The sequence below is a fragment of the Giraffa tippelskirchi genome, chromosome 5, assembly GCF_054371585.1.
Source record: "Giraffa tippelskirchi isolate mGirTip1 chromosome 5, T2T-mGirTip1v1.2.pri, whole genome shotgun sequence".
NCBI classification, from domain to species: Eukaryota; Metazoa; Chordata; class Mammalia; order Artiodactyla; family Giraffidae; genus Giraffa; species Giraffa tippelskirchi.
Genome location: NC_137279.1, coordinates 142780329 through 142808003, shown reverse-complemented (window position 1 = coordinate 142808003; position 27675 = coordinate 142780329). Strand labels below are relative to the sequence as shown.

General features: G+C 42.1%; 1 protein-coding gene across 2 annotated transcripts in view; it reads left to right on the top strand.

Moving 5' to 3' along the window:
* GIPC2 (GIPC PDZ domain containing family member 2) overlaps positions 1-27675 on the top strand; it is a 91617-nt gene that overhangs the window by 37870 nt on the left and 26072 nt on the right. For both annotated transcript variants that reach the window (XM_081491816.1, XM_081491817.1), the window contains one exon: positions 22270-22376. In XM_081491816.1, the coding sequence (XP_081347942.1) occupies positions 22270-22376 (107 nt within the window). The remainder of the gene's footprint in view (positions 1-22269; positions 22377-27675) is intronic.

Here is a 27675-nt window from a genome sequence, read left to right as displayed (position 1 = left end):
GCTGTGTTCCAACTGTTGTTCAACCCCCCAGGGCCATCTCATCTACAGGAAAATGTGCCAGCCTCTCTCTCTCACTACCGTTAATCACAGCACTATTTTAATGAGCCAAATGATGGCCTAGTGCTCATCAGTGTTAAAATATCTTCAGTAGAATCATCCTAGGCCTGCCCTTACTCATCCGTGACTCCACCTACCTTATGTTCTTTTGTCTATCACACAACATAAAGATTCCTTATAGTTTGTCTCCAATGGCTACTTTCTCAGGGCAGTTAATGACAGTGATGGGAGAACGTGGCAGGTCTGGGCAATTATATTTCCCTACCCTTAGCAAGTAAGGGGCAGATCCTAGCCATTTGAAATTGAAAAAATTTCTCTGGCTTCCAAGTGATTCTGTGCCATGTAATAGAAATGCAATGTAGGTGGCATTGCTTGTGGGAGACAGAGTTCCAAGAAGATGTCAGAAAAGGATGTCTTATGCCCTTGCTGCTCCCGGAGGGGCCATTCTAGGAACTACTGCTGCAGATACCATGATTCTGCATGGTGTATTACAGCATCTGAGCTCACTTCCCACAGAGGAAGGTGGGCCAGCAATCAGATTTCCATCTAGCAGCTCCCGTTGTTTTTCTTTTTTTTTCATTTAAAAAACTTTTTATTTTGTATTGGAGTATAGCCAGTTTACAATGTTATGATAGTTTCAGATGGACAGCAAAGGGACTCAGCCATACATATACATGTATCTATTCTCCCCCAAACTCCTATCCCATCCAGGCTGTCACATAACATTGAGCGGAGTTCCCTGTGCTATACGGTAGGTCCTTGTTGGCTATCCAGTTTAAATACAGCAGTGTGTACATGTCGATCCCTAACTATTTCTTCCCCCCATCCTTTCCCCTGACAATCATAACTTTGTTCTATAAGTCTGTTTTTGTTTTGTAAATAGCTTCATTTGTATAATTTCTTTTTAGATTCCACATATAAGGGATGTCATATGATATTTCTTCTTCTCTGTCTGACTTACATCACTCAGTGTGACAATTTCTAGGTCCATCCATGTTGCTGCAAATGACATTATTTCATTCTTTTTAATGTTTGGGTAATATTTCATTGTGTATGTGTACCACATCTTCTTTATCCATTCCTCTGTCTATGGACATTTAGGTTGCTTCCATGTCTTGGCTATTGTAAACAATGTTAGCAGCTCCTTTTGAAATGGCTTTGTTTAGTAACCAGCTTCCCAGACATCATAGCATATAGAATGATAAGACGTAGGCAGTTTGAGATAAATATTATTTGATTTAGGCTCTTTGTTAACCTAAGTTTTTCTCTTAGAACAATTCAAGTAATATAGTTTCTTTCTACATTTATCTCTACCACATAATCTATTTTCCAGAGTTAATTTTTCCTATTTTTCCTTGTCTGCATATAAATTTTGTGGTCCCTGTGTTTTTTGTAGAGAGTTGTTGATACCCCTTAAGTTGGATGTTAGGTTGATAATAGCCTTGGATGTTATAGAAGTCACTGTATTTAGCTATTCCTGCTCCATGATTAGAGTTTTCCTTCAATATTTGAGACACGTGTGCAGATAGTTGGTGTACTTCACTGCCTTACATGCCTGCAATGGCCGAACCTGGTCTTTGCGTCAGGTGAATTCCATGGACAATTTTGAAAAGGACAATGAATAGGTTTTTCCTAATGAGGTTACGTTATTTTGGCAGCTCACATTCTGGTGACAAAGGTTAAGGTACCTAGAAATTGATTTGGGAGCAGTAATAAGTTTTTGTTTTCCAAGGTTTCAAAGGCAGCTTCACTCAATTTAACCCAAATTATACCTGCTGGACTATATGCATTTTCCACTCTGTTGATTGATCTTTGCCTCTGGGCTCTAGCCTGGGGTCTTTTAGAATAGGACTTGTTTCTCTGCCTAGCTTTGAGCCCTTAATTTTGATGCATTTCTTTTTACCTCTTGGATAAAGGCAATTCTAGTTGGTTCTTCATCCTGTGACCTTTTACCAGCACTTAGCTCTTTGCCAGGAAGGCAGTATACATCAGGAGGTACTTGGGGGACCAGGCTTGGCCCCATTTTCTCCATCCCAATCTTATCTTTTGCTATGTTTCCTTCCCACGTGTGTTTTTCTAGCATTTTTATTGATGCGTTGATTCAAATTTAAAGTTCTTCCTGATTATCTGACTCTTTGTCATCTTGGATTCCTACCAGGAGAAAAGGCCAGTCTAGGTAAGGTGGAATTTTATAGCTTCAGCCAAGATGACCTAAGTCATTTCTGGGACTTTACCAAAAGCTGTCAGAAATTGCCACACACTCCAGTATCTTGACATTTTCCTACCAATTTCCTAACAGTTTAGCTGAGGAAGGCATGTGGACTGTGTCCCAAAATACAGGAGGGAATAATGTAGTTGGCAGCTATGTGCTTACACAGCAGATACAATGAGCACAACTTCTTAACCATTGATGAGGGACTCCTTGCTGCCCACTCTATTTCCATATTTTACATTCACCACTACCAACACCCAACTTCTGGAGTCCATATATGTGTCCAGATTCTTTGAGAGCTATGCAATAAGCACTTTCTAATGTTAGTCTCTCCAAAAACTGACATTTCCTATCAGTTCGGTTTCAGAAACAAAGACAGTTCAATCAAGTTTTGGAAAGGTAGGAACCAAGCCTGTTTCAGGGATGTCTGAACCAGGAACCCTTCATGGTAATGGCTTAATTGACTCTCTCTAGTTGTTTCCTATCTTTATGTTACTCCACTTAGGATTCAAATTCCTTGGAGGGGGAATTTATTAGGTCATATGTCTATCTTGATAGTGGAGAAGGCAGGCTATTTAACTGACAGGTGAACAGTGAAGGGGAGGAAGTTTCTTTTTGGTTAGGAAAAGGCAGATGTCCATGCAACCATTTCTTTAAGCTGTTACAGTTTGTTTAGGTAGAGAAGTGTTCGTTTTCTCTTGACTTTGCTTCTAGCCATGCATGATGCTATCAGTCTGAGCATATCAGAATGAGTCTGGAGAGAAAGAGGGTATTGTCAACTGGCTTTGGGTGTCCAGTCTTAAGGATTTTATTATTCTACTAAGTGTTGGGTTCTGTATAAATGGCTGTTTGGTACGGGGCCATCTGGAGACCATGACAGTATCAAGCTCTCTTTCAGGGAAGGGCTAAAACTCTTCTTGATGCTGGCCACCAAATTTGGAAGGGGCTTCACTCTATAGATTTGGACTGCACTCCTGGAAGATCCTTCATTTATATATCCCACAAATAATTTGAAAATCTGCTGTGTTCCAGGTACTCTGCTAGGCATAGCAGATACTAAGAAAGAAGACTTAACATATAGCTTCTGCCTTTTGAGGCACTCACAGTCTAGTAGGAGGCTGTTATGGACTGAATCGTGTTCCCCTAATATTTATATGTTGAAGTTCTAGTCTCCAGTACCTGAGAATGTGATTATATTTGGACATAGGATCTTTAGTGAGGTGACTAAGTTAAAAGGAGGTCATCAGAGTGGCCCCTGGTGCAATATGACTGGTGTATTTATAAGGAGAGGAAATTGGGACATGGAGGCACATAGAGGGAGAATGCAATGTGAACATAAAGACAGCCAAATGCAAGCCAAGGAGATAGACCTCAGAAGAAAGTGACCCTGGCAACAGACTTCTAGCTTCCATAACTGTAAGAAAACAAGCTTTTGTTGTTTAAGCTATATGGTTCTTCATTGTGATAGTGCTGGGAAACTGATGCAGAGGCCAATAAGCAAAAAAAAAAAAAAGAAAGAAAGAAAGAAAGTATAGTGCAAGTTCTTTTACTATGGCAGTAGATCTTGGACTTCCTGACAGTATAGAAGGTATAGGTAGGATATCTTAGCAGTTCTTTGGCCCTGGGCAGATGGCAAGAACATACTGATATGTTTTCATTTAACAAATAATTGAGTAATTAGCATACAATGGCCTTAGGGTACAAGTTTGCTGGGGTAATAGTCATTGTTTATTGAGAGCCTCCTGTGTGTTCCATTACCACACTACATAATTGGTATATCCATAAATAAGACCAGTTCTTGCCTTCAAGAAACTCATATTTAGTGGGAAGTGATAGATACGAAAAATTTCAATAAAGGATGTTAGAGGTGATAGAAGGTACTGGAGGTCTTAAAGATGGGATACATCAAACCAACCAAGGAGTTTAGGAAAAGCTTCTTGGAGAAGGAATTTGAGCTGAATCTTAAGAGGCTGACTCAGTAAACAAATCAGACAAGGTTGTCCTAGGAAGTAGGACTAGAATAAGCAACGTGCAGAATCACAGAGCAGTGCTGTATATCTCAGAATATGATGTCTGGGGGTGTGATTAGAATAGAGGTTCTAGGTGGTGGTGTGGCAAGAGAAGAAGCTCAGGAGTCAATGGTGACCAAATTATCAAGGGCGTTATGTATGCAGCTAAAGAGTGGACAGTGGAAAACCACTAGGGGGTTAGGCAGTGGAGAACCTTAATGAGACTTGGATTTTAGATAGGTATTTTGGAGACTGTGTCAGAAGGTAGGGCATGATTTAGAAGTCAGGAAATCAATAAAGACTGTTGTGTTGAGAAGAAGAAAGATGAAATCCTGAATTAAGGCAGTACCAGTAGGTATGGAGATAAGAAATGGTTCCTTGGAATAGACAGTAGTGTGCTGGAACCATTCATGCCTATCTGTTTCAATTCCATGTTCAGTGGCATCAAGTTGGTTGCTTGAAATTGGCCCTGGGTGGGTGTTTACATCATGGAAATAGGCAAGTGCTGCAAGTCAGGGCTTGTTATTATTCTTTTTTAATCTGGAAAGTTGATTGTTAAACATTTACCTGCATATCACTGAATGTTTGTTTGCACCAGGTCATAGTTGCAGCATGCAGGATCTTCCATCTTCATTGTGGCAGTGGGATCTTTAGTTGTAGCATGTGGGGTCTAGTTCCCTGATCAGGGATCGAACCCAGGACCCCTGCGTGGGAGCACCAGGGAGGTTTCCACCACTAGTATTAAGAACATAGAATTGATAACCCATTGGATGTAAAGATATAGGAAAAGAAATTGCAAATTGTGACCCACAAATTTGTGGATTGTGTGTTGCCATTCTTTGAGAGGAGGAAAACTGGAAAAGAAAGATTTGGGTGAGGAGACAGGGAAAAGAGATTGTACTTACAGTGCAATTTTGAGTCTTAAGAGTTTGAAATCTGTGGGGCAATTCAGTTGGCAATCCATAAGAGGTAGGTGAGCATTTAGAACTGGGACCTACAGAGTGGGATTTCTGAGTAATTGGAAGCCATGGAAATAAAATCCAGTTCCTCAGGGTAATAAGAGAAAAATGCCAAGACCAGAGCTGTGGGAGAACCCTGCATTTAAGGAATAGAAAGAAGAGTCAGCACAGTGAGGAATGGCGGGACATGGAGAAGCTAGTGTCTGGATGGCCTTTACGCAAGCACTCAAGAGCAAGTCACTTGTCCCAAGAACAGATGATCCATTGCAACTTTCCTAACTTGGCTGTGGGGCTCTGAGGGAGGAATAATGGCTATTATTATAAAACATACCCTCAGAATCTCCTCTGCTGGTTTAAATCACTGTTTTCAGCCAGGAGGCCTCAACCATTGTGTTGAGAACATAGAACAGAATTGAAAATTTCATAGTGCTTTCTGCCTAGTAAGGGTAAGTGTTTTGGTTTCAATGTTTTCATATATGCGTATTTCAGTTAGGTATGTATTTATGGGTGATGATATAATGTATATGGGCTGTTCTGGTGGCTCAGCTGGTAAAGAATTTGCCTGCAACGCTGGAGTCCCCAGTTTGATCCCTGGGTTGGGAAGATCTCTTGGAGAGGGGATAGGCTACCCACTCCAGTATTCTTGGGCTTCCCTGGTGACTCAGATGGTAAAGAATCTGCCTGCAATTCGTGAGACCTGGGTTCAGTCCCTGGGTTGAGAAGAGGGAGTCCTCAGTCCCTGGAGGAGAGCCTGGCAACCCACTCCAGTATTCTTTCCTGGAGAATCCTCATGGACCAAGAAGCCTGGGGGACTACAGTTCATGAGGTTGCAAAGAGTCGGACACGATTGAGCGACTAAGCGCGCGCGCGCAGACACACACACACAATGTATATATTTCTCACTTTGTATCACAGGAGCAACTGGTTTAAATGACTCCTTTGTCAAAACCTTGCAATTTAATGGGAAATTTTATTCATACCTATCATGGTATCTCCTGGTCAGCTGCTTCAGGTCCAAATTTTCCTCCTCCTAGCTAGGAGTTGATGGCAGCCTTCCCAGTTCTTATCAAGTAGCGGCTGGAATGTCTCTAGTGGTAATTTTTTTTTTTTTTTTTTTTTTTTTAGGGCATGGCTCACTTCCTTTCCTCTTTTGCCAGTGAAAAGGAACATGTCTCCACAATGAGCTCAACCCTCCAGCATCTGCTCTGTAAACCTAGGTTTCCCAAGGCTATGAAAATTCATTCTTCTATTTAACTGGCTTTAGGATCAGACTTGCTCAACTAGTTTATTTTCCTATGAGGTCTTTAATAAATGTTATGAGGCTTTGATTCAGTTTTATTTAGATGAGTCTCCACTTCACTTATCCTGGAGAGTTTCTTTACTTTGTTATTGTTGCCCTTTATGGAAAGAGGTTTGTGGAAGGAGATCTGAAATATTTCTGTGAAGTGTTTTGAAAACCAGAAAGGGAGTTGAAAGAATGTTTGCCTCCTAAAGCATTGATAGTCTTTGTTTTGAGGTTAGATTTTGCTACAGATCTCTGGGCTCTGTCTTCTTTTAGAGACCTCATTTCTGTGCTGTGTGCCCATCAGAATAGGATGTTCAGTATGTGAAGTACGTCCGAATCCTTTGAGTCATTCACAGCTGGAAAACTCGGACCTCATCTTTGTGATTCAGCCTAATGGATGTGTTCATTTTCAAGGACTAAGTCTATTTGCTATTAAGGGAAACTCTATGACTTTTTAGATAGACAGTTCAAACATTTAAAAAATAATTTCTATTATTCATGGTATTTCGAGTGAACATTATTCAAGCAACAGTGCTTTTGGTGCTTTTATATGTACTAAGGAATATGTTATTAAAGGGACACCAAAGTCTAAGTAGTTAAATCCGTAGACTCTGCCACATCTGGGCTGTGTGTTAATATGACATTGGATGAATTAATCTTTCTGTGTTTTGGTTTCCTTCCACAAAAATAAAGATCATAATGTCAACAACATTGGGCTGTTGTGAGGATTAAATGATTAAACACATGAAAATAATCGTAGAATAGTCCCTGCTGCATAAAAGTGTTTGCTAAAAGTTAGCTGCTAGTATTACTGTTATCTTGAAGGTATAGCCCTTTTTTAAGGAGTAATTTTATTTTATTTTGAAAACTGTTTATTTGGCTGCTCCAGCTCGGAGAAGGCAACGGCACCCCACTCCAGTACTCTTGCCTGGAAAATCCCAGGGACAGCGGAGCCTGGTGGGCTGCCGCCTATGGGGTCGCACAGAGTCGGACACGACTGAAGCGACTTAGCAGCAGCAGCAGCAGCAGCAGCAGCAGCAGCAGCACCAGCTCTTGGTTGCAGCACATAGGATCTTCGATCTTTGTTGCAGTATGTGGGATATTTAGTTGCAGCCTGGGGGATCTAGTTCCCTGACCAGAGATTGAATCTGTGCCCCCTGCGTTGGGACTGTGGAGTCTTAACTGCTGGACTGCCAGGGAAGTAAGGAGTAATTTTAGCAACAAAATGAGCCCACATGAAGCAAGGAAAAACAAAGTGGGTGAGTTGGTGATTAGCAAGTGTTTGTTGAGAGCTCTGGCCCTCTTCTGTATCCTGGAAGGACAGATGGTAAATCACATCTCAAATCAAATAATGAAATATATCAGTATGTCATTGTCATAGCTGCCATTCACTTTCCTAAGTACTTTCTAAGTTGGAAATAATTTAATCCTTACAATCATTCTAAAAGGTTAGGCAATCTGTCCAAGGTTTTAGAGCTGGCTAGTGAGGGAAGGCGGAGAAGGCAATGGCACCCCACTCCAAGTACTCTTGCCTGGAGAATCCCAGGGACGGCAGAGCCTGGTGGGCTGCCGTCTATGGGGTCGCACAGAGTTGGACACGACTGAAGCGACTTAGCAGCAGCAGCAGTGAGGGAAGGAGATAGGCTTCTAACCCTGCAATGAACCTCCAGAGCCAGCTCCTTAACACTTGTTATGAATGAGTCAGCATGTTTTTACTCTACTCAAGGAGCTTGCAATTTACATAAAGAGGCAAATACATTAACAATCAAGTAGTTCTATCAATAGCAGTCATAGTTACCATTTGAAGCAATATGGTATAAAGAATAAGAGCATATTAGAAGCAATATGGTATAATGAATAAGAGCATAGATTCTGAGCCAGACTGCTTGGGTTGAATTGCTATCTCTGCTGCTTGCTTATGTGATCTTGGACTACTTACTTATTCCCTTCTATGTCTGTTTGAAGTGAAGTGAAAGTGTTAGTCACTCAGTCTTGTCCAACTCGTTGTGACCTGCCAGGCTCCTCTCTCCATAGAGTTTTCCAGGCAAGAATACTGAGTGGGTTGCCATTTCCTTCGCCAGGGGATTTTCCCGACTCAGTGATTGAATACGAGTCTCCTGCATTGCAGATGGGTTCTTTTACCCCTGAGCCACTGCGGAAGCCCCTGTGTCTGTTTACTTATCCATAAAGTGTTGTGGGGGTTGAATGAGTTAATATATGTAAATCACTCACAATAATGCTTGACACACAGTGCTACATAAATGTAAGTCATTGCTACTAGGATTTCTACTATTCTGGCTTGACTTAATCCTTGTGTTGTTCCTATGAGGGTTTTCCAGATAAGTAAACTGAGGTTTTGGGCAGTTTAATACCTCCTTGAGGTCATTCAGTGCAAGTATAGTACTCCATTCCTGTTTGCTCCTGAGGCTTCTGTTCTTAACATTATGTGTTACTGTCTCTTAGACTGTGGTGGTAATGGTGGTGATTTAGTTGCTAAGTTGTGTCCAACACTTGCCACTCCAGGGACTGTAGCCTACCAGGCAAGAATATTGGAATGGGTTGCTATTTCTTTCTCCAGGGAATCTTCTCAACCCAGGGATAGAACCTGAGTCTCCTGCATTGCAGTCGGATTCTTGACTGACTGAGCCACCAGAAAAGCCCCTCTCTTAGAATATAATGCAAACCATATGATCTATACGCTGTAATACAGACTTAAACAAAGTGTAGCTCAGCTGAGAGCTGATATGTCCATGATTGGGAATGGTCCTGAGGCAGAGAGTGAGGGAGGCTGGGAGATGTGGTAAGATGGGGAAGGAATTTCCTCAAATGGATAAGCCATGGGACAGATAGCTTTAGCATGTCCCAACAGTATTAAAGACCAGTGTCCCAGCTGAGTTGGCAAAGTCATGTCTCAGTTTTTTAATATGCTGTCTAGGTTGGTCATAGCTTTTGTTCCAAGGAGTAAGTGTCTTTTAATTTCATGGGTGCAGTTACCATCTGCAGTGATTCTGGAGCCCAAGAAAGTAAAGTCTGTCACTGTTTCCATTGTATCCCCATCTATTTGCCATGAAGTGATGGGACCGGATGCCATGATCTTCGTTTTTTAAATGTTGAGTTTGAAGCCAGCTTTTTCACTCTCCCCTTTCACTTTCATCAAGTGGCTTTTTAGATCTTCTTCACTTTCTGCCATAAGGGTGGTGTCATCTGCATATCTGAGGTTATTGATATTTCTCCCAGCAATCTTGATTCCAGCTTGTGCTTCTTCCAGCCCAGCATTTCTCATGATGTACTCTGCATATAAGTTAAATAAGCAGCGTGACAGTATACAGCCTTGACATACTCTTTTCCTGATTTGGAACCAGTCTATTGTTCCATGTCTGGTTCTAACTGTTGCTTCTTGACCTGCATACAGATTTCTCAGGAGGCAGGTCAGGTGGTCTGGTATTCCCATCTCTTTAAGAATTTTCCACGGTTTGTTGTGATCCACACAGTCAAAGGCTTTGGCATAGTCAATAAAGCAGAAGTAGATGTTTTTCTGAAACTCTCTTGCTTTTTTGATGATCCAATGGATGTTGGCAATTTGATCTCTGGTTCCACTGCCTTTCTAAATCCAGCTTGAACATCTGGAAGTTCACAGTTCACATGACTGTTGAAGCCTGGCTTGAAGAATTTTGAGCATTACTTTGCTAGTGTGTGAGACTCCAAGATGGCAGAGTAGAAGGACACGCACTCATCTTCTCCTGCAAGTACTCCAAAATTACCAGCATCTCATTCCCATGCAACTCCCCATGAGAGGTGATAGGACTCCTGATAGAGTTGCAAAGGAATTTCAGAGCTGTAAGAGCTGTCTCCTTGCAACCTGAGGTTAAAGTGTCTCTGTGCTCTGGGCATGGACACATTGACTTGGACGTTGAGATTCAGGGTAGCATCTGTGTTGGACTGAGCACTGCATCAGCCTTTTGGATCCTGAGAGGGGGAGACTCCAAAGCAAAACCAAGACTCAGTTTCTCACCAAGTCTGTAAAGTGAGTTGCTCCTAGTCAGATTCAATTTGGTATTCTTTTCTCCAGAATTGTGGAGCAAAAATTTAAATCCACCGCAGAGATTTAAGTTGGTCTGTATAGTCAAAGCTATGGTTTTTCTAGTAGCCATGTATGGATGTGAGTTGGACCATAAAGAAGACTGAGCACCGAAGAATGGATGCTTTCGAACTGGTGCTGGAGAAGACTCTTGAGAGTCCTTGGACTGCAAGGAGATCAAATCAGTCAATTCTAAAGAAAATCAACCCTGAATATTCATTGGAAGGGCTGGTGCTGAAGCTCCAATATTCTGGCCATATTATGCAAAAAGCCCACTCATTAAAAAAGACCCTGATGCTGGTAAAGACTGAAGGCAAAAGGAAAGAGGGCAACAGAGGATGAGATGGTTGGATGGCATCATCAACTCAATGGACATGAGTTTGAGCAAACTCCGAGAAATAGTGAAAGACGGGGAAGCCTGGAGTGCTGCAAAGAGTTGGACATGACTGAGCGACTGAACTGAACTAAACTGAGAGCTCTCAGAGCAAAGAGCTGGACATGCCTTAGCAACTGAATGACGAAGAAAGGGTAAAGATATTAGTAGGTAAGGAAGATTGTTGAAGAAGATTACAGTTGAACTTGGCCTTGTAAGATGGCAGGGGAAGTACAGACAAGGAAGGAGGGCTTCCTGTGGAAAAGAGCCTAGTCTTGGAGGGACTAGAGCAAATCAGGCTGCAAAAGCAGCTCCAAGCCTGCTTTTGTGAAGATCTCTGGGTGGGGAACCTGAGCTTGTTGGAGAGGATAACAGGGAATCATTGAGATATTAGAACCAAAGAATAAAATAATGAAATCCTTTGGGGAATTAAGCCCAGAAGAGGAATGTTGGATGTATTTGATTAGAGGAGATGCCATGTCAGAGGCTGCTGCAGCAGTCCAGGAGGAAATAATAGGGCCTGGGATTGGAGGCAGCAGTGGGAATTTGACTGAATAATACTGCAGAGGCACAAATGGGGGTTGGAGGTGGGATTATGCTCTTTAGCTAAAAGAGGGAGGAGGCAAGGGTTTGGAAGAAATAAATGTGACCCCAGGTTTCTAATATCAGAGCCTGTGATAAAAGTGATATTTGGAAATGGGGCAGTTAGATATAGCAATGGTTTGGGAGAAAGGGAGAGAAGTTTAATTTTAGATACATTGCATTTTCTGTGTCAGGTACGCTCTCATGTATTTTTTTGGCAAAGATTTAAGGTCAAATTTGGGGGCTGGAACATGCTGCTTAATCATCTCTTTATGTCCCAGAGTTTGTTCTGCCCTTCTTATATCTAGATAGACTTGGGTTTGGCATTTACCACAAAGATGGGAGAAGATAAATGAGGTACCAAGTTCTCTTTTGTGGGCTGTGGCGGATGTGTTAGATGAATGCTGGGTGTAACTGATAAATGTGTTTTCCATGTAAAGACTCAGCTGGATAAAGTGAAAGTTGCTCACTCGTGTCCGACTCTTTGTGACCCCATGGACTATACAGTTCATGGAGTTCTCCAGGCAAGAATGCTGGAGTGGGTAGCCTTTCCCTTCTCCAGGGAATCTTCCCAACCCAGGGATCGAACCCAGGTCTCCCGCATTGTAGGTGGATGCCTTACCAGCTGAGCCACAAGGGAAGCCCCCAGTTGGATAAAGACCCAAGCTAAATATTCAGTCTTTTCTATTCTAGCTATAAACTCTCATTAAGGAAAACTTATTAAGTGCTCATGTTTTTAATCCATGAAAAGTAAAATTATTATATTCTATTATAGGAAAAACTCTGTCATCTGTATTTCCCAGTTCACTTACCCTAAACAGTGATTCATTTCTTAGAACTACAACATTTAAGGAGCCTTTGGAATTAATGACAACCACAAATAGAAGGTAGATAATAGTTCTTGGCTGTTTGTAGGCTTAGTAATTAAAATAGCAATAGACAAAGGGGTCAAAACTGATGCTAATATGTGATATGTCTTCCTTAATATGGTATAACAGTGTGAAGGTAATGTCACATTGGTAAAATTGCTCTTTTTCTAATAATGCACATTCTATTAATAACAGTATTTGTATAATGGGAGTTGTCATATAATTGTAGGAAATGGATCTGACAAATTACACGCAAAATTGTCAGAGTGTGTCTTCAGAAAAAATTAAGCAGATAAACAGTTCTCTTAATGTATAGGAAAATGTTTGAAAGATTAAGTGAAAAGGCAATTATAAAACAATGTACAGTAATATCCTTTTTTAAACTATATTTAAATATAGAAGAAAAATGACTTGCAGTATATGTATATTGAAATGTTAACAGTTGTCTCTGGCGGTGGGTTTTGAATGAATTGTTTGTATGTGCTCAGTTGCATGCGACTCTTTGCAGCCCCATTGACTGTAGCCTCCTAGGCTCCTCTCTCCATGGTATTCTCTAGGCAAGAATACTGCAGTAGGTTGCTACTTCCTATTTCAGGAGATCGTCCCAATCTAGGGATCAAAACCACATCTCCATCTCCTGCACTGGCAGGCAGATTGTTTACCACTAGTGCCATCTGGAAAGCCTGACTTTTTTCTTTAGGTTTCTTGTATATTTCACATTTTAAACATAAACTATTAACTTTTATAACCAGAAAACAGTTATTAAAAAAAAAAAGACTAGAATTAATAGTCTAGGAAGTAGAGAAACAGCATCATTTTGCTTTTAGAGGCTTTATAATTTTTAACTATATACTCTTTTTGGAAAGTTTTCTTTAGTATTATCTTAAGTAGTTCCATGTTAGAAATGTGGTAGATTACACTGTATCGACTTTTTAAATTGGCGGGATTGTTTTTGCAACTACTAAACTTTTTAAAAGTTGGAGGAAAAATATGTGTAATAAACCACTAATAAAAGTGAACAGTTTTTGAATTCCCATAAAATCATACTATGGATAAAATAAGTATAGAAGGGTGAAAATACTTTAGCCATCCTTTTAAATTCTTTGTATTAATGCTAGAGTCTAAAGGTTTGTAATATTTTTTATAACACAGTCCCCTCTGGATTAAAATTATCCCAGAGATGCTTTCTGTAATTTCAGGGAGTTGTGAAAAATAGGGTTGAGTTTTTCTCAAATGACACCTTATCTAAAAGAACAAGATGATTTTTGGCATAGTATTCCCCTTCTGACACTTGTCATGCACTGTTCAGTCTCATCAAAGGAACAGTGAAGTCACTTTCTCTAGCCTTTTATTGTGGGAGGGTGGGGTGGAGAGGCTTGGGTCATGTGCTGCCAGCCCTTTGATCCAATAGCCGCCTTGTATATGGCATCCACTTATCTCCTTTTCCTTCTTATCTGCCCCAGTACCCTACCAGCTGAACCAAAACAAAAACAACTCCATTCCTATTCTAAAGACAGCTGAGGAATGTTGGGGAGACGAAGGAGAGTTAGAAAAAGGGAATGGACAGTTAAAATTTTTAAATTCTGGGGCAATGCTAGATATTATGTCAACTATTCAGAGAGAGAGAGAGTGTGCGTGTGTGGTGGGGGGAAATGTAGAGAGGGGAACACAGGAGCTGTTTATGGACAGTGCTGTTTGTATAAGTTCAGGCACTGGAAGTTATTTTTATTTTTTCAAAAATTTTATTTATCTGGCTGTGTTGGGTTTTACTTGTTGCATACAGGATCTAGTTCTTTAACCACGGATTGAACCTAGGCCCCCTGCATTGGGAGCGCAGAGTCTTAGCCACTGGACCACCAGGGAAGTCCTGGAAGGTCTTTTTAGAAGGATTGCTTCATTGCTCAGACACAATTCTGTATCTGTGAGGTATCTTTCAGTCGGAGACAGTAGAAAACCTTACCATACTGGCTAATGCAGAAAAGGGGATCTTATAAATCAACCATCCATGAGTGATGCTGGCATTAACAAAGCTCTATGTAAGGGCACATACAATGTGATCAGGACCCCATTTATTGTCCTTCCTTTCTACTCTGCCGCCTGAAGCATCAGCTTCATCATCTATTAGGTCATCTTAAGGTGGCCCAAGATGGTGGTCAGCAATGGCTGGGACCATGTGCTTCCTTATTCACACAGAACAGAAAAGGAGAGTGTCCTTATCTCAGAAGTTCTAGCAAAAGTCCTTAGATTTTTTTTCACTGACCTTTGTTCCTGTGTCCACCTCTGAAACCATCACTGTGATAGAGAGGATCAATTAGGTTCCATTTGTGTGTCCCATCCCTGAAACTGGGGACAACCAGCTGAGAGAATTTCTAGTACCTGGGACATATGAAATGATCAGTTTTTTAAAAATCACCTTTAGTTTATTTTTTAAAGTTTTTTTTTTTTTTTGATGTGGACTGTTTTTAAAGTCTTTATTGAATCTGTTACAATATTGCTTCTGGGTTTTTTTTTTTTAAATATAAATTGTTCTTTAAAATTGTATTTATTTATTTTTGGCTGCATCAGGTCTTCGTTGTGGCTCGGGGTGGCTACTCTCCAGTTGTGGTGTTCGCTCTTCTCATTGTGGTGGCTTCTCTTGTGAAGCACTGGCTCTAGGCACTCGGGCTTCAGTAGTTGTGGCGCACTGGCTTAGTTGCTCTGCGGCAGTGGAATCTTCCCAGACCAGGGCTTGAGCCCATGTCCCCTGCATTGGCAGGCAGATTCTTGAACACTGGACCACCAGGGAAGTCCTGCTTCTGGTTTTTTTTTGGCTGCAAGGCATGTGGGATCTTACCTCCCACGTGTGGGATCTTACCAATGGCAGAAATTGATTCCATACCCCCTGCATTGGAAGGTGACGTCTTAACCACTAGACCTCCTGAGAAGTCCCAACATTACCTTCAAATTGTCTTCCCCAGATCATCCATGTTATTGTCCCTAGATGAATTATAGTATGTACATATGTGTATATATTTATTCCTTTGAAATAGAAGTATGCTCTAAGACTGGCACTAGTACAAGAAATGTCAAGTAATACTTCATAATCATATGTAGTGAGAAACTCTATATCTTGATGAAATTTGAAATTGAAATTGAAAGTCACTCAGATGTGTCTGATTCTTTGCGATCCCATGGACTATAGAGCCCGTGGAATTCCCCAGGCCAGAATACTGGAGTGGGTAGACTTTCCCTTCTCCAGGGGATCTTCCCAACCCAGGGATTGAACCCAGGTCTCCCGCGTTGCAGGTGGTTTCTTTACCAGCTGAGCCACCAGGGAAGCCCAAGTGTCAGAAAAGGAGGGCAGAGAGCTGCAGACCCCAAAGTAAAGTTGTCAACTGTAATTATTATTGTTTTGTAGGCATGTGTCAGCCTCCAAGAGAAACTTAACATTTGATTTTTGATGAGAAATCACCCAACTTTTAAAAGTTGGCAATTAATTTAAAAAGTCTGAAAACACTGCACACTCCGCAAACATGCCTGTAGACCACATGCCACTGAGCTACCTGTTGACAGCCGTGGCCCATAAGAATTATCCTTTGTGCTCATGTCCTTTTCCCCAGTGTCAGCCATGCTCACCAAGCTTCTTAAGTACCCAGTGGCAAAAAAATTTCAAGTGATTTATTCTCAAGAGGGGTAGAGGCCTCATAAACTGAGAGTCATGCAGTTGAGAGGGACTCTAAAACATCAACTGTCCATTGTTTGCTTTTGAAGTCTTGGAACCCAGGGTCTGGGGCACACTGCCTTCTCTTTCCTCCCTTAGCCTTGCTGTCTTGGACCTTCATGGCTGGGTCTTTGCTTACACATTTTGCCCAGGAAGTTTCTGGCTCATGAGAGGGAAGCATGGGAGCCCACTTGGACCCTGTGATTAATACAGTGATGTGATGACATATGTTCTTGTGCATTTGGTTAATGTGAGTCAGTCCCTAAGACTCAGGTCAGCTTTGGGAACACTGGAAAAAAGCCTTTCTGGGCCTGCAATGCTGAAGGTCATTGACATACACAACTTGCAAAGTTGTGCCTGAGTTGCCATCTGGCTGCCATTTTGTTGCTGTGTAACTCCAGAGCTGGAAATTATAGAAATGCATTAGTGAATCTGGTGAAATAGCTTAGTTCACCTACACAGGTGGTTAGAGGAGGAGGCTGTGTATTTCCTCTTCCAGGATGGAGTGTTGATGTGTCTGCTCACTTGACCATATGGTGTCATGTAACTCTAACAAGAGACGTTTTGAGTGGGGATTGGGGGTCCAGTGAGATAGACACTGGAGGGCCCCCACAGCTGAGTGTTCCCCTGAGGGGCTTGGTTTAAAATCAACTGGACCACTCTGGAGAATCTGAAGGAGTGGATCATCTTTTGTTTGTACGCTTCTGTAAGTGGAAGGGAGAAAATCACTGTTCTATAGGGGACAGAATGAAAAGGAGGCCTTTGTATTTGGAGTGATAGCTTTCCGAACATCCAAAGAGAGACTTTAGCATGTTTCTCATCCTGAGAAAAGCAATGCAAATGGTTTTGTGGGAAAGGGTGTGGGAAGAGCAGATGGCTCTCTTTCCAGGGTGGATGTGTCAGCAGAAGCAAGTGCAGCAGCCGCCGCCCCTGTGTGTGAGTCGGACCACTGGGCATGGCAGCTTTCACCCGGGAGCCCTCTGAACGCGTTAGACAACACTCTATGTAGCTGGTGTTCTCAGTGCACATGCAGATGAGGTGTGGTGGTTTAGTTGCTAAGTTGCGTCTGACTCTTCTGAACCCATGGACTGTAGCCTGCCAGGCTCCTCTGTCCATGAGATTTCCCAGGCAAGAATACTGGAGTGTGTAGCCATTCCCTTCTTCGGGGGATGTTTCTGACACAGAAATTGAACCTGGGTCTCCTGCATGGCAGGCAGATTCTTTACTGACTGAGCTACGAGGGAATCCCTACAGATGAGGACTTATTCCTAAGTTCACAGAATTTGTAAATGGGAAGCTGTGTTTTAACTCAGAGTCTCTGATTATGAAGTCCATCTCTTGTTGGATACAACTGTGTCTGTACGTACCTTCCTCTTATGGACATCAGGGCCCTGAGCCTACTCTTAATTGTACTCCAGGTCAAGTCAGGCCCTCAAGGGACCAGAACAAGACCTTGTTCTGTGCAAAAGCAGGAGAATGCCCCGCTTACCCACACACGCCCTGTGTGGGTTGGGGAGCTAAGCTTGGTTTGCTTGTTCTCCGCCTAAAGACAGGGCCTTGGCTGATGTCAGCCCTCCTCTTGCTCTGGGGCTCAGGGTGGGACCAGAGACAGACATCTTCCCGCCTCCTCTGTTCCTTCATCTCTCCCTGAATGTCATGATGTAGCAGGGGCTGGGCTGTTTACTGACAATGCCAGTTAAAATGGCATCATAAAAAATGACAAGTAGATATAAGCATTTTATTTAAAACATAAAGCTTCATTCTTTCCCTACTCTTCAGATGTAAAAAACTCTGAGAGGACACAAATTGGAGTTCTATTAAGTATTTCTTTAGTTATCAGAATGGTAATGCACATCTATGGGTTCTGTTTCATATCTAAAACCCAGATATGTAAAATGCTGGATGTTTAAAGATATTTTCCTAACCTCCTAGTGTCATTTTGCCTACACCTTTTTTCCCCCCAACTCACTTTTATGGAGTCTTTCCAAAGCAGTTAACCTAGTTTTCCTAGTAATAATAACTCTTTTGTTTCACACTTCTTTCATCAGTTCATATAGTTTTAAATTAAATTACGTAATTAGAGTAATAGATACCATTGCCACAAAACGGTTTGTGAGTTGAGACGACTGCTTCCTGGTGATGTTCATCTCAGCTGTGGGAGCCCGCTGTGCACCCTTGAGCTGTGAGTGTCCTGTGCTCTGGGCGACACAGGGTGGGGGTGGGGAGCCCGGAGGAGCCTGGAGTCTAGTGGATCCCTGCAGCTGCAGACTGATTACCAGTGTCTCCTGTGTGAACTGCATTCCCCCCATCGCTCATCCCCAACAGAGGCCTTATGCACATTCATTCATGGGGAGTGAAATGGCGGATTTAGGGCTCGGCCTGGCTGGTTCAAGAGGCTTAGACGGGCCAGCACTCTACAAGTAAGCCAGATTAACAACATTTACAAACATTAAAAAAACAAAACTTTTCTTTCCCCTGCAGGCTAACAGGACCATCCTGCCTGGTTTTATGTATAAACCGGTTGATTTACTTCCCTGAATCAGGATGGTAGAGGAACATGGCTTCTGTTTCTTCAGCCATTAAAAACTGCCTTTCTGGAGGCTAAGCCAGAACTAAAATTTCAGCTTTTGGTTTGGTGCCACCAAGTGGTTAGCTTTGAGATAACACTTTGGAGCAGAAGATGACTTGACAAACATAATGATTCAAAAAAAAAAAAAAAAATCTGGGGTGAACAGGCAGTGCACAGAGAATTTTTAAGGCAATGAAACTACTCTGTACGATACTGTGATGATGAATATATGTCATTATTCATTCTTCCAAACCCACGGGATATGCAGCACCAAGAGTGAACCATGATGTAAACTGAACTTTAGGTGATGTGATGTGTCTGTGTAGTTTCATTGATTGTAATGAATGTACCTCTGTGGTGGGGATTGTTGATCATGGGCGAGGTGATGTATATGTTGGGGCAAGAGGTGTATGGGAGAGCTCTGTCTTCTCAATTTGTTGTGTACTTAAAGCTGCTTTAAAAGTTGTTGTTGTTCAGTCACCAAGCCATGTCTGACTCTTTTCAACCCCATGGACTGCAGCATGTCCCTATCCCTCACCATCTCCCGGAGTTTGCCCAGGTTCACGTTCACTGAGTCGACGATGCCATTCAACTATCTTATCCTCTGTCACCCTCTTCTTCTGCCCTCAATCTTTCCCAGCGTCAGGGTCTTTTCCAATGAGTCGGCTTTTTGCATCTGGTGGGCAAAGTATTAGAGCTTCAGCTTCAGCATCAGTCCTTCCAATGAGTGTTTGGGGTTGATTTCCCTTAGGATTGACTGGTTTGATCTCCTTACAGTCCAAGTGACTCTCAAGAGTCTTCTCCAGCACCACTATTTGAAGGCATCAATTCTTTGGCACTCTACCTTCTTTACAGTCCAACTCTCATATCCATACATGACTACTGGAAAGACCATGGCTTTAAAAAATAAAACCTATTAGAAAACAATCTTCCATTCCACATCACATTTGCTCTTTTAGTTACTGGTGTTTCAGGTGAGAGCCAGGTGCATAGAGACCTAGGGAGGCTGGCTGACTTCTCAAGCCTGGATGACAATCCTTCCGTGAAGTTCCAGCATTCTAGGGCCTGGGTCCTTAGCTTCATACATCCCAGAAATCTTTAATTTCTCCAGTGTATCCAGACTTGGGCAATTTACCAGGGTTATATCATGCTTACCAAATTTACAAAAGACTTGTTGATAAGTCAGAATGCCTATGTATTACTTTGCTAGACCAAACACAGGTGTTAACTGAGCATTTCCCACCCTGCAGTACACTTCCATGGGAAGACAAATTACATGGAGTAGGTTGCTTGGTGAAATCTCAGTGGATGTGTGTAAGGTTGTTTATCTTGGAGGTTAGTATCATTCAGGTTGAGGCTGTCTTGACTGCCATACGTCTGTACATGACTCCAGCCTGGTCAGTGCAGAATCCTGGTCAGTGCTGGTGACTGACCTCACCTTTTTCTTTGGGTATTCTGTTGGAAACTCTGTGCTGAGTGAGCATTTTCCTCCTGTTAATTTTCTTCCCTCCGATGGGACACAGTGTGACTGCCAAGGCAGATGCTATAAACTTGCTGATACAGCTCTAGTCTCCCAAGCATCTGTCAGGTCATCGTGATCAGCATGAACACTGTCAGCTATCATTTAGAGGTTTGGGTTAGGGGAACTGTCCTGGGTATCTCATGATCATTTTTTTTTTAAGGTTTTTTTTTTTTTAATGTGGACCGTTTTTAAAGTCTTTATTGAATTTGTTACAATTTTGCTTTTGTTTATGCATTGGCTTTTTGGCCACAAGGCATGTGAGATCTTAGCTCCCCATCCAGGGATTGAACCCATACCCCTGCATTGTAAGGTGAAATCTTAACCACTGAACCACGAGGAAAGTCCCTCAATTATTATTTTTAATAATTGCACTCTCAGAGGAAAACTTATGTTTATGTTTTGGTGACTCTGTCCTCAAATACATGTTAAAATTAACATGTAAAATCCTACCCACCTTGGAGTAGATCCCCAATAGTGAAACAAGGCTTGCTCAAGATGAAAATTACCCTTGATTATAAGGAAGGATGCATTCGTGCAGACCACCTGATGTCCTTGAGTGCTCTGTACAGATCTCACTACCCGCTCACACACCACAGCCTGCCCTGCAACTCCGCATCGGAGCTCAGCTATCTCTCGGGCTGGTTGCTGTGTCTTCCCACCCCCACGTCCATCCTTGCCCCAAACTGCTGCTCCAGAGTCCTCAGTCAAGAGGACCCAGGGCATACCTGTAGGAGTTCAAAACTGGTGGCCTGTGATTGGAACCCGATCCACAAATCTTTTATTTTTTCATTGTGTTGTTTTAAAGTTTGAATTAATTGCTAAAAGTTAAAAATCTGGCACAAAACTGAGGATTGATTTTCTTTGCAAACAAACAGAAGATCTGTCTGTGCAGTGTCTACTTTCTGACAGGCCAGGCAGTTGCTGGAGTGGCCTAGATAGGGTACCTCCTGGGAGTCATCCTCCATTTCCATTCTACCCTTTCACTCATTTATGTTACTGTCTGGTATTGAGGGGTGACTCTTGGTATGTTGGAAAAACGCAACCAAAATAACTCACACACATAGAAAGGAGCAGCACCTGGTGAACTCTTGCTCCGTCAGGCTCCCTGTTCTCTCCTGCCTTCTGAGAGGACCTCCTTCCTGCCGTTTCCAGCCTCCTGAGGACCCTGCCTCTCTCATCCACCCACCTCTGAATGTATTCCTTGTGCTTCCAAGAGGTGTGGTGGTGAAGTGTTGTGGAGGAAGGCATACAGACTTTGGGGTCACAAGACCTGGATTTGAATCCCAGCTCCAATTGCTTCCCTAGTGGCTCAGATGGTAAAGAATCTGCCTGCAATATGAGACCAAGGTTTGATCCCTGGGTGGGAAGATCCCCAGGAGAAGGAAGTGGCAACCCACTCCAGTATTTTTGCCTAGAGAATTTCATGGACAGAAGAGCCTGGCGGGCTGCAGTCCAGGGGATTGAGAAGAGTCATACATGATTGAATGACTAAAACTTCACTTCTGATCTCTACTGAGTTCAATTTCCTTTTCTGTAAAGTGATGGCTCTAACTTGCCTCTTAGGTTAGCGTGAGGATTAAATGGGATTTTGTATTTAAAGTGTCAATCAGAAGGTAGGTCCTCAAATAATGGTGCCTCCATCCCTGTCTTCTATCAAGACATAACTCTTTCCCTTCTTCATGATCTTGATGAAGTCCAGCTGTACACCAACCTCTGCCTTCATGCCACATAGACTTCTTTACTCTTAAAATAAAACCAATTGTTTTAGTTTTTGTTCATTGTAACTTCCAGTCTTTCCCATCAGCACATTTCACATATTCCCTTTTCTTTTTGTAGCCAGACCTTCCATACCTCTCTATCATTTGAGAGACTCTTGTATGAGAAAAAATGGATGACAGGTGAATTTATTTGGGGAAATTCTATCAGGAGGCATAGTTTTATCAAATTTCACAATAACTATACAAAAATTTGTGATGGAAACTCCATTAGCTTTTATAGCCATCAGTTGAAATTCTTAATATATGTACCTTTTCCTATCCATTGTATTTTTATAGATATGGAGCCCAGGTCAAAAGCTGGAAAGTCATCAACAGGAAGGATTGGTACGGGAAGGGAGACACTTCGTCTGAGATCGAAAGGTCCTGCCACCGTGGAGGAAGTGGTATGTTAGGTTCACTTAGTCCCTATTCGGCTTGGAAATGCATGAACATTCATGTTTGTCAGAGTTGAAAATAAAGGTAAAATCACAAGATTAAGTAAGATGCCTTGTATTCTAATTAAGGCATGGTCTTTAATTCATTGCCTGCTTAGACAATATGAAAGTTATTGAGGGCATTTGAGAAGGAAATACAGAAACTAAGTGCGTGAGGAGAGATTGTGATACAGCAATCCTCAGCTACCTGCAGTCAATTTTTTCTAGAGTATACAGACATCTGGACTGCCTCAAAAACTTAAATCAGCCAAAGCTCTCTGAGATCTAAGAAAAAGTCACTGAGCCACCTGTAGGAGTAAACAGACTTGAGATTTTGACAGTGAAAGATGATGTTCATGAAAACCAGTCTCCTTAGGCAAAGCATTTGATAATCATCTGGTCTCCTCTTTCATGTCCCACATCCCTTCCATCAGCAAATCCTGGTGTATCCACCTCCACAGCAGACCAGAGTGACTAACTTCTCCCCACCTTTGGCCCCACCACTCTGACCCAAGGCACCAACAGCTCATCTCAACTATTGTGGTCACCAGCTCATGCTTCCTGCTTTCTCTCTCCCTTGCCTTCTTACCCTCTTTACCCACATAGCAACTAGGGTTATCCTTTGAAAATACAAATGAGATTGTTACTTTTCTTTAACAATCTGTTGGAAATCCTCCAGTGGGTTCCCTCAGAGTAACAAGCTAACATCCTCAGAGGGACCAGCATGATCTGACTGTGTGTTTCTACTCTGATCTCATCTCTGTCTCTCTCCTCCTGCCTCCCCCTGCTTCAGCCACTTGAGTCTCCTTGCTGTCCACAAATATTCTAAATAAATCCCTATCTCAGGACCTCTGTATGAGCTGTTACGTCTGGCTGATGCTCTCCTCACTTATGGGCATGGCTCACTCCCTTGCTGCCTTCAATTTCTGTCTTTGTCCCACCCTGTCTAACCTCTGAGCATAATATAATAGCAGTTCCTGCCACCTGCCCTCTCTAACCTCTCAGCATAATATAATAGCAGTTCCTGCCACCTGCCCTCTGCCCAATCTTCCTTGCCCTTTATTTTCTCTAAGGTGCTGAACCTGTTGGGCTTCGTTGTATCTTTGTTTCCTTTTTGTTCCTTGTCTTGTTCTCATCTGTCCTGATCACTGCCATATCTCCAGCACCTAGAACAGTGCCTGACACTTCAGAGGAGCTCAGATCTTTGAATTTAATGAATTAGTGAGTGATTCATTTATGCTTGATGGGAAGAAGGGTTTTGCTGATTGACTGTGTCTATGAAAAGTCGGTATTTAAGTGGAAAACACCAGGAGAAGAGATGAATGGAGGGAAGGAGAGCAGAAGAGGGCAGCAGTGGTGAGGATTTAAAGTGGCAAATGGCAGGCCTGCCCACCACAGGAAGACAGCTGTGATGAAGCCCTCCTGTGGGGGAGGGCAGGACAGGCAGGCCTCTGAGCTCCAGAGTGCCTGCCTGGGGTGGGAGGGATGTGTCTGTGTGTATATATACTGTCCTAGGGCTCCCAGCTGCTTGAAGAACAAAAGAGTGAGACAGATGAATGGTAAGGAGGCTGTTATCATAGGATCCAGAGCTTGTGGGGGACGATCTCAGGGTCAGTCATGGGTGTGGTTTGTTGGAGCAGATACATAAGGAACCACAAGGGCAAGGTTGTCTTCTTGAAGGTTGAAGTCACCCAGGATGTTGTCAGTTTTGGGGACTCCAGAGGAAGATTCCAAGTTGGATGTCTTGTTCCTGGGTGAATGAGTAGATTAAAATAGAGGCTGGTGACAGCGGAGAGGCCCGGGAGGGCCAGAAGCATTTTGAAAGTGAGAGATGATGAGGTTTGTGAAAACACCCAGGGCAGTAACTTCTGGTCATTTCAGAGTCGTTACTTTTTCGGTGCCCAGCCTGCTGCCAGGCATACTGCTGAAGGCCAGTAAGTGTTCATTGAACAAGTGAACACACCTAGGTGGAAGAAAGGAATCTGTAAGAGGGTGAAAGGACAGTGGGAAGGAGCTGGGGGTCCCAGCTGTGCTCTGCAGTGGAGGCTGGGAGGGGAAAAGCACAGACCTTCAAACTGCTTGCAGAGGAAGTAGAGTCGGCAGGAAAAACTCCACGTCACTTCAGGAGGGGGGCTGTCTTCTAACAGTTCACGTGGGTCACACATATCTGTTTATTTATGAGCAGCAGCTGTGTATCAGGTGCTGGAAGGAAAAAGAATAACTGAAGATCTGCCTGAGGAGGTGGGAAAGATTCATTCCAAGATAAACATCTAGATCTCATAGCCTGTTTCTTGAAATAGGGCAATTAAAATAGCTCATAATAAAGGGGAAAAAAAACTAGTTTGGCACTAATATTAAATTTGATACAAATGACCTATGATTAATTTCAAACAGTAAAGATTTGAAACCAAGCAGCTCCTCATCACCTAGCACAAATTCTGAAAACTGAATAATACTCCATTTGCATGAGTTACTTGCTGTGTGTTTGTTGAGACAGGCATAGTCCAGGTGCTGGTAACACAAAGGTGATTAAAGACTTTGTTTTTCCTTTAAAGGGAAGAGGCATGAAAATAAACTGTTGCAAACCAGAAGGACAAGGTTAATGTCACAGGGAAGGGGCTAGCTGATGAGCTACAGTTAGGAATCAGTAAAGAGGGAAATTGGGAGTGTTGCCTCCATAAGAAATAGTTGAGTTAGTCACAGATGGAGAGAAGAGTATTCTGGGCATGAAATGATAATGGATATGGGAGCCTTGTAAATGCCCATGAGGCTGGAGTGTGGCTGCTGGAAGTATCTAGTGGGAGGTGTTGAGACTGGAGATAGAGGCCTGGGTCAGGGCGTGAAGGGTCTGTAAATAATGCTGAGGGTTGGGGGGGGGCGGTGGCTATTTAAAAATTGCAAGGGGAGCAGCAAGTTGGTTTTGCATTTTAGAAAAATCCCTTGGTTCTAGGGGATGGAATGTTGAGCAGGGTAGATTTGCGAGAGTGAAGATTGCGGGTGGGGAGACCAATTAGGAAACCTCTGCAAATAAGAAAAGACGAGGGAGTATTATTCAGTCAAAAGAAGGAAATCCTGCCATTTGTAGGATGTGGATGGACCTGAACAATAGTGTAATACGTCAGAGAAAGACAAATATTGGATGACCTCAGTTTTATTATCTCCCCCTCTTCCCTTCCAAACAAAACAAACCACACCTTGTATAGAAACAGAGCAGATTGGTTGCTGCCAGAGGCAGGGAGTTGAGCAGGTGGGGTGGGTGAAATGGTGAAGGGGATCAAAAGGTACAAACTTTCAGTTAGAAGTAAGTCCTGAGAATGGACTCACAGCTTGGTGATTATTGTTGATAATACTGTATTGTATATTTGAAAGTTGCTAAGAGACTAGATCTTTTTTTTTTTTTTTTTTTTATTTTTTTTTATAAATTTATTTATTTTACTTGGGGGCTAATTACTTTACAATATTGTAATAGTTTTTGTCATACATTGACAAGAATCAGCCATGGGTTTACATGTGTTCCCCTTCCCGAACCCCCCACCCACCTCCCTCCCCCTCCCATCCCTCTGGATCATCCCACTGCCCCGGCCCCGAGCCCTTGTCACATGCATCGAACATGGAATGGTGCTCTGTTTCACATATGACAATACACATGAAGAGACTAGATCTTAAAAGTTCTCATCACAAGGAAGAGAAAACTATGTGTAATGATGGGTAACTAGACTTACTGTGGTGATTTTTTTATAGTATATACACATATAAAATCATATGTTGTATACCTGAAACTAATAGTATATGTCAATTATATCTCAATTAAAAGAAATTAGGACCGAACACAGGCAATCAGAATGTGAATGGAAAAGGGATGATGAGATCAAGATCTGTTTAGAATAGTAAAATCTTGGTGGCCATTTTTGTGTGAGAAGTACTGATACTTGCTGCAATAACCTGCAGTGTATCTGGATGGATGCAAAGATAAATACCTAAGTTACTTTGCATGCTGCTGCTGCTGCTAAGTCGCTTCAGTCGTGTCCGACTCTGTGCGACCCCATAGACGGCAGCCTATCAGGCTCCGCCGTCCCTGGGATTCTCCAGGCAAGAATACTGGAGTGGGTTGCCATTTCCTTGTCCTCTTTACACAGACTATTCAAAATACATCGCAAAGAAGTCAAGAGTGATATATCGTGTCTCTTGTCTCATTGTTTTAAAGGTTTAGTTAATATAAATAAAAGTACATGAAAGTTGTAATAATATCCTCAAAGAAATAAAAATAAAATTTTAGTGTAGGAAAATGTATTTTAAAATAAGTTTTGAGAATACAAAACAACCTATGTTTATGGCAGTATTTAAAGTATTATGAATTTTTTGCAACTTAATCTTGAATTCAACATTTGTACCTATGTTTGCACATTTAATATCTTTGGGCAGTTTTTTTTCCAGCTCTGAAGCCATTTAAAACCAAATATTAAAATAAAATAAACATAGAACCAGACTTTACCAAATATTAAACCAAGATTTTTAAAGAACAATAAAATATATGTGATCATGTTTTTTGATAGAAACTTTTACTAAATAGTTAGGAAGAACAAAAATACTTTGGTACCCTTAATACACATATTATGTATGTAACTGATAAAGAATACATACAGTAGTCTCCTCTTATCCACAGCAGACACGTTCCAAACCCCCCAATGGATGCCTGAAATTGTGGATAGTACTGAGTCCTGTTTATACTGTTTTTCCTGTACATATATACCTATGATAAAGTTTAATTTATAAATTGGGCACAGTAAAAGTTGATGACAACTAATAGTTAAATAGAACAAGTATAAAATGTACTATAATAAAAGCTGTGTGAATGTGGTCTCTCTCTTCAAAGATCTTATTTTACTGGACTCACTCTTCTTGTGCTGATGTGAGATGATAAAATGCCAGTGTGATGAGATGGAGTGAGGCGAATGACGCAGGCATTGTGACGTAGCATTAGGCTACTGTTAGCCTTCTTACTCTAGGTCAGAAGGAGGATCATCTAGCTGTGTTGACGGGGGAGGTTGGATCTTAGGAGCAGATGATGTCGATGGTTGGGGGTTCTGGGATGGAGCAGATGGTGTGAGGTTTTATCATATTACTCAGTGGCACACAATTCAAAACTTAGGAACTGTTTATTTCTGGAGTTTTCCATTTCATATTTTTGGACCTCAGTTGGCTGAGATAACTGAGGAGGAAAGCAAAACCACAGATAAGGGTGGGGGACTACTGTACAAGTAATTAGATG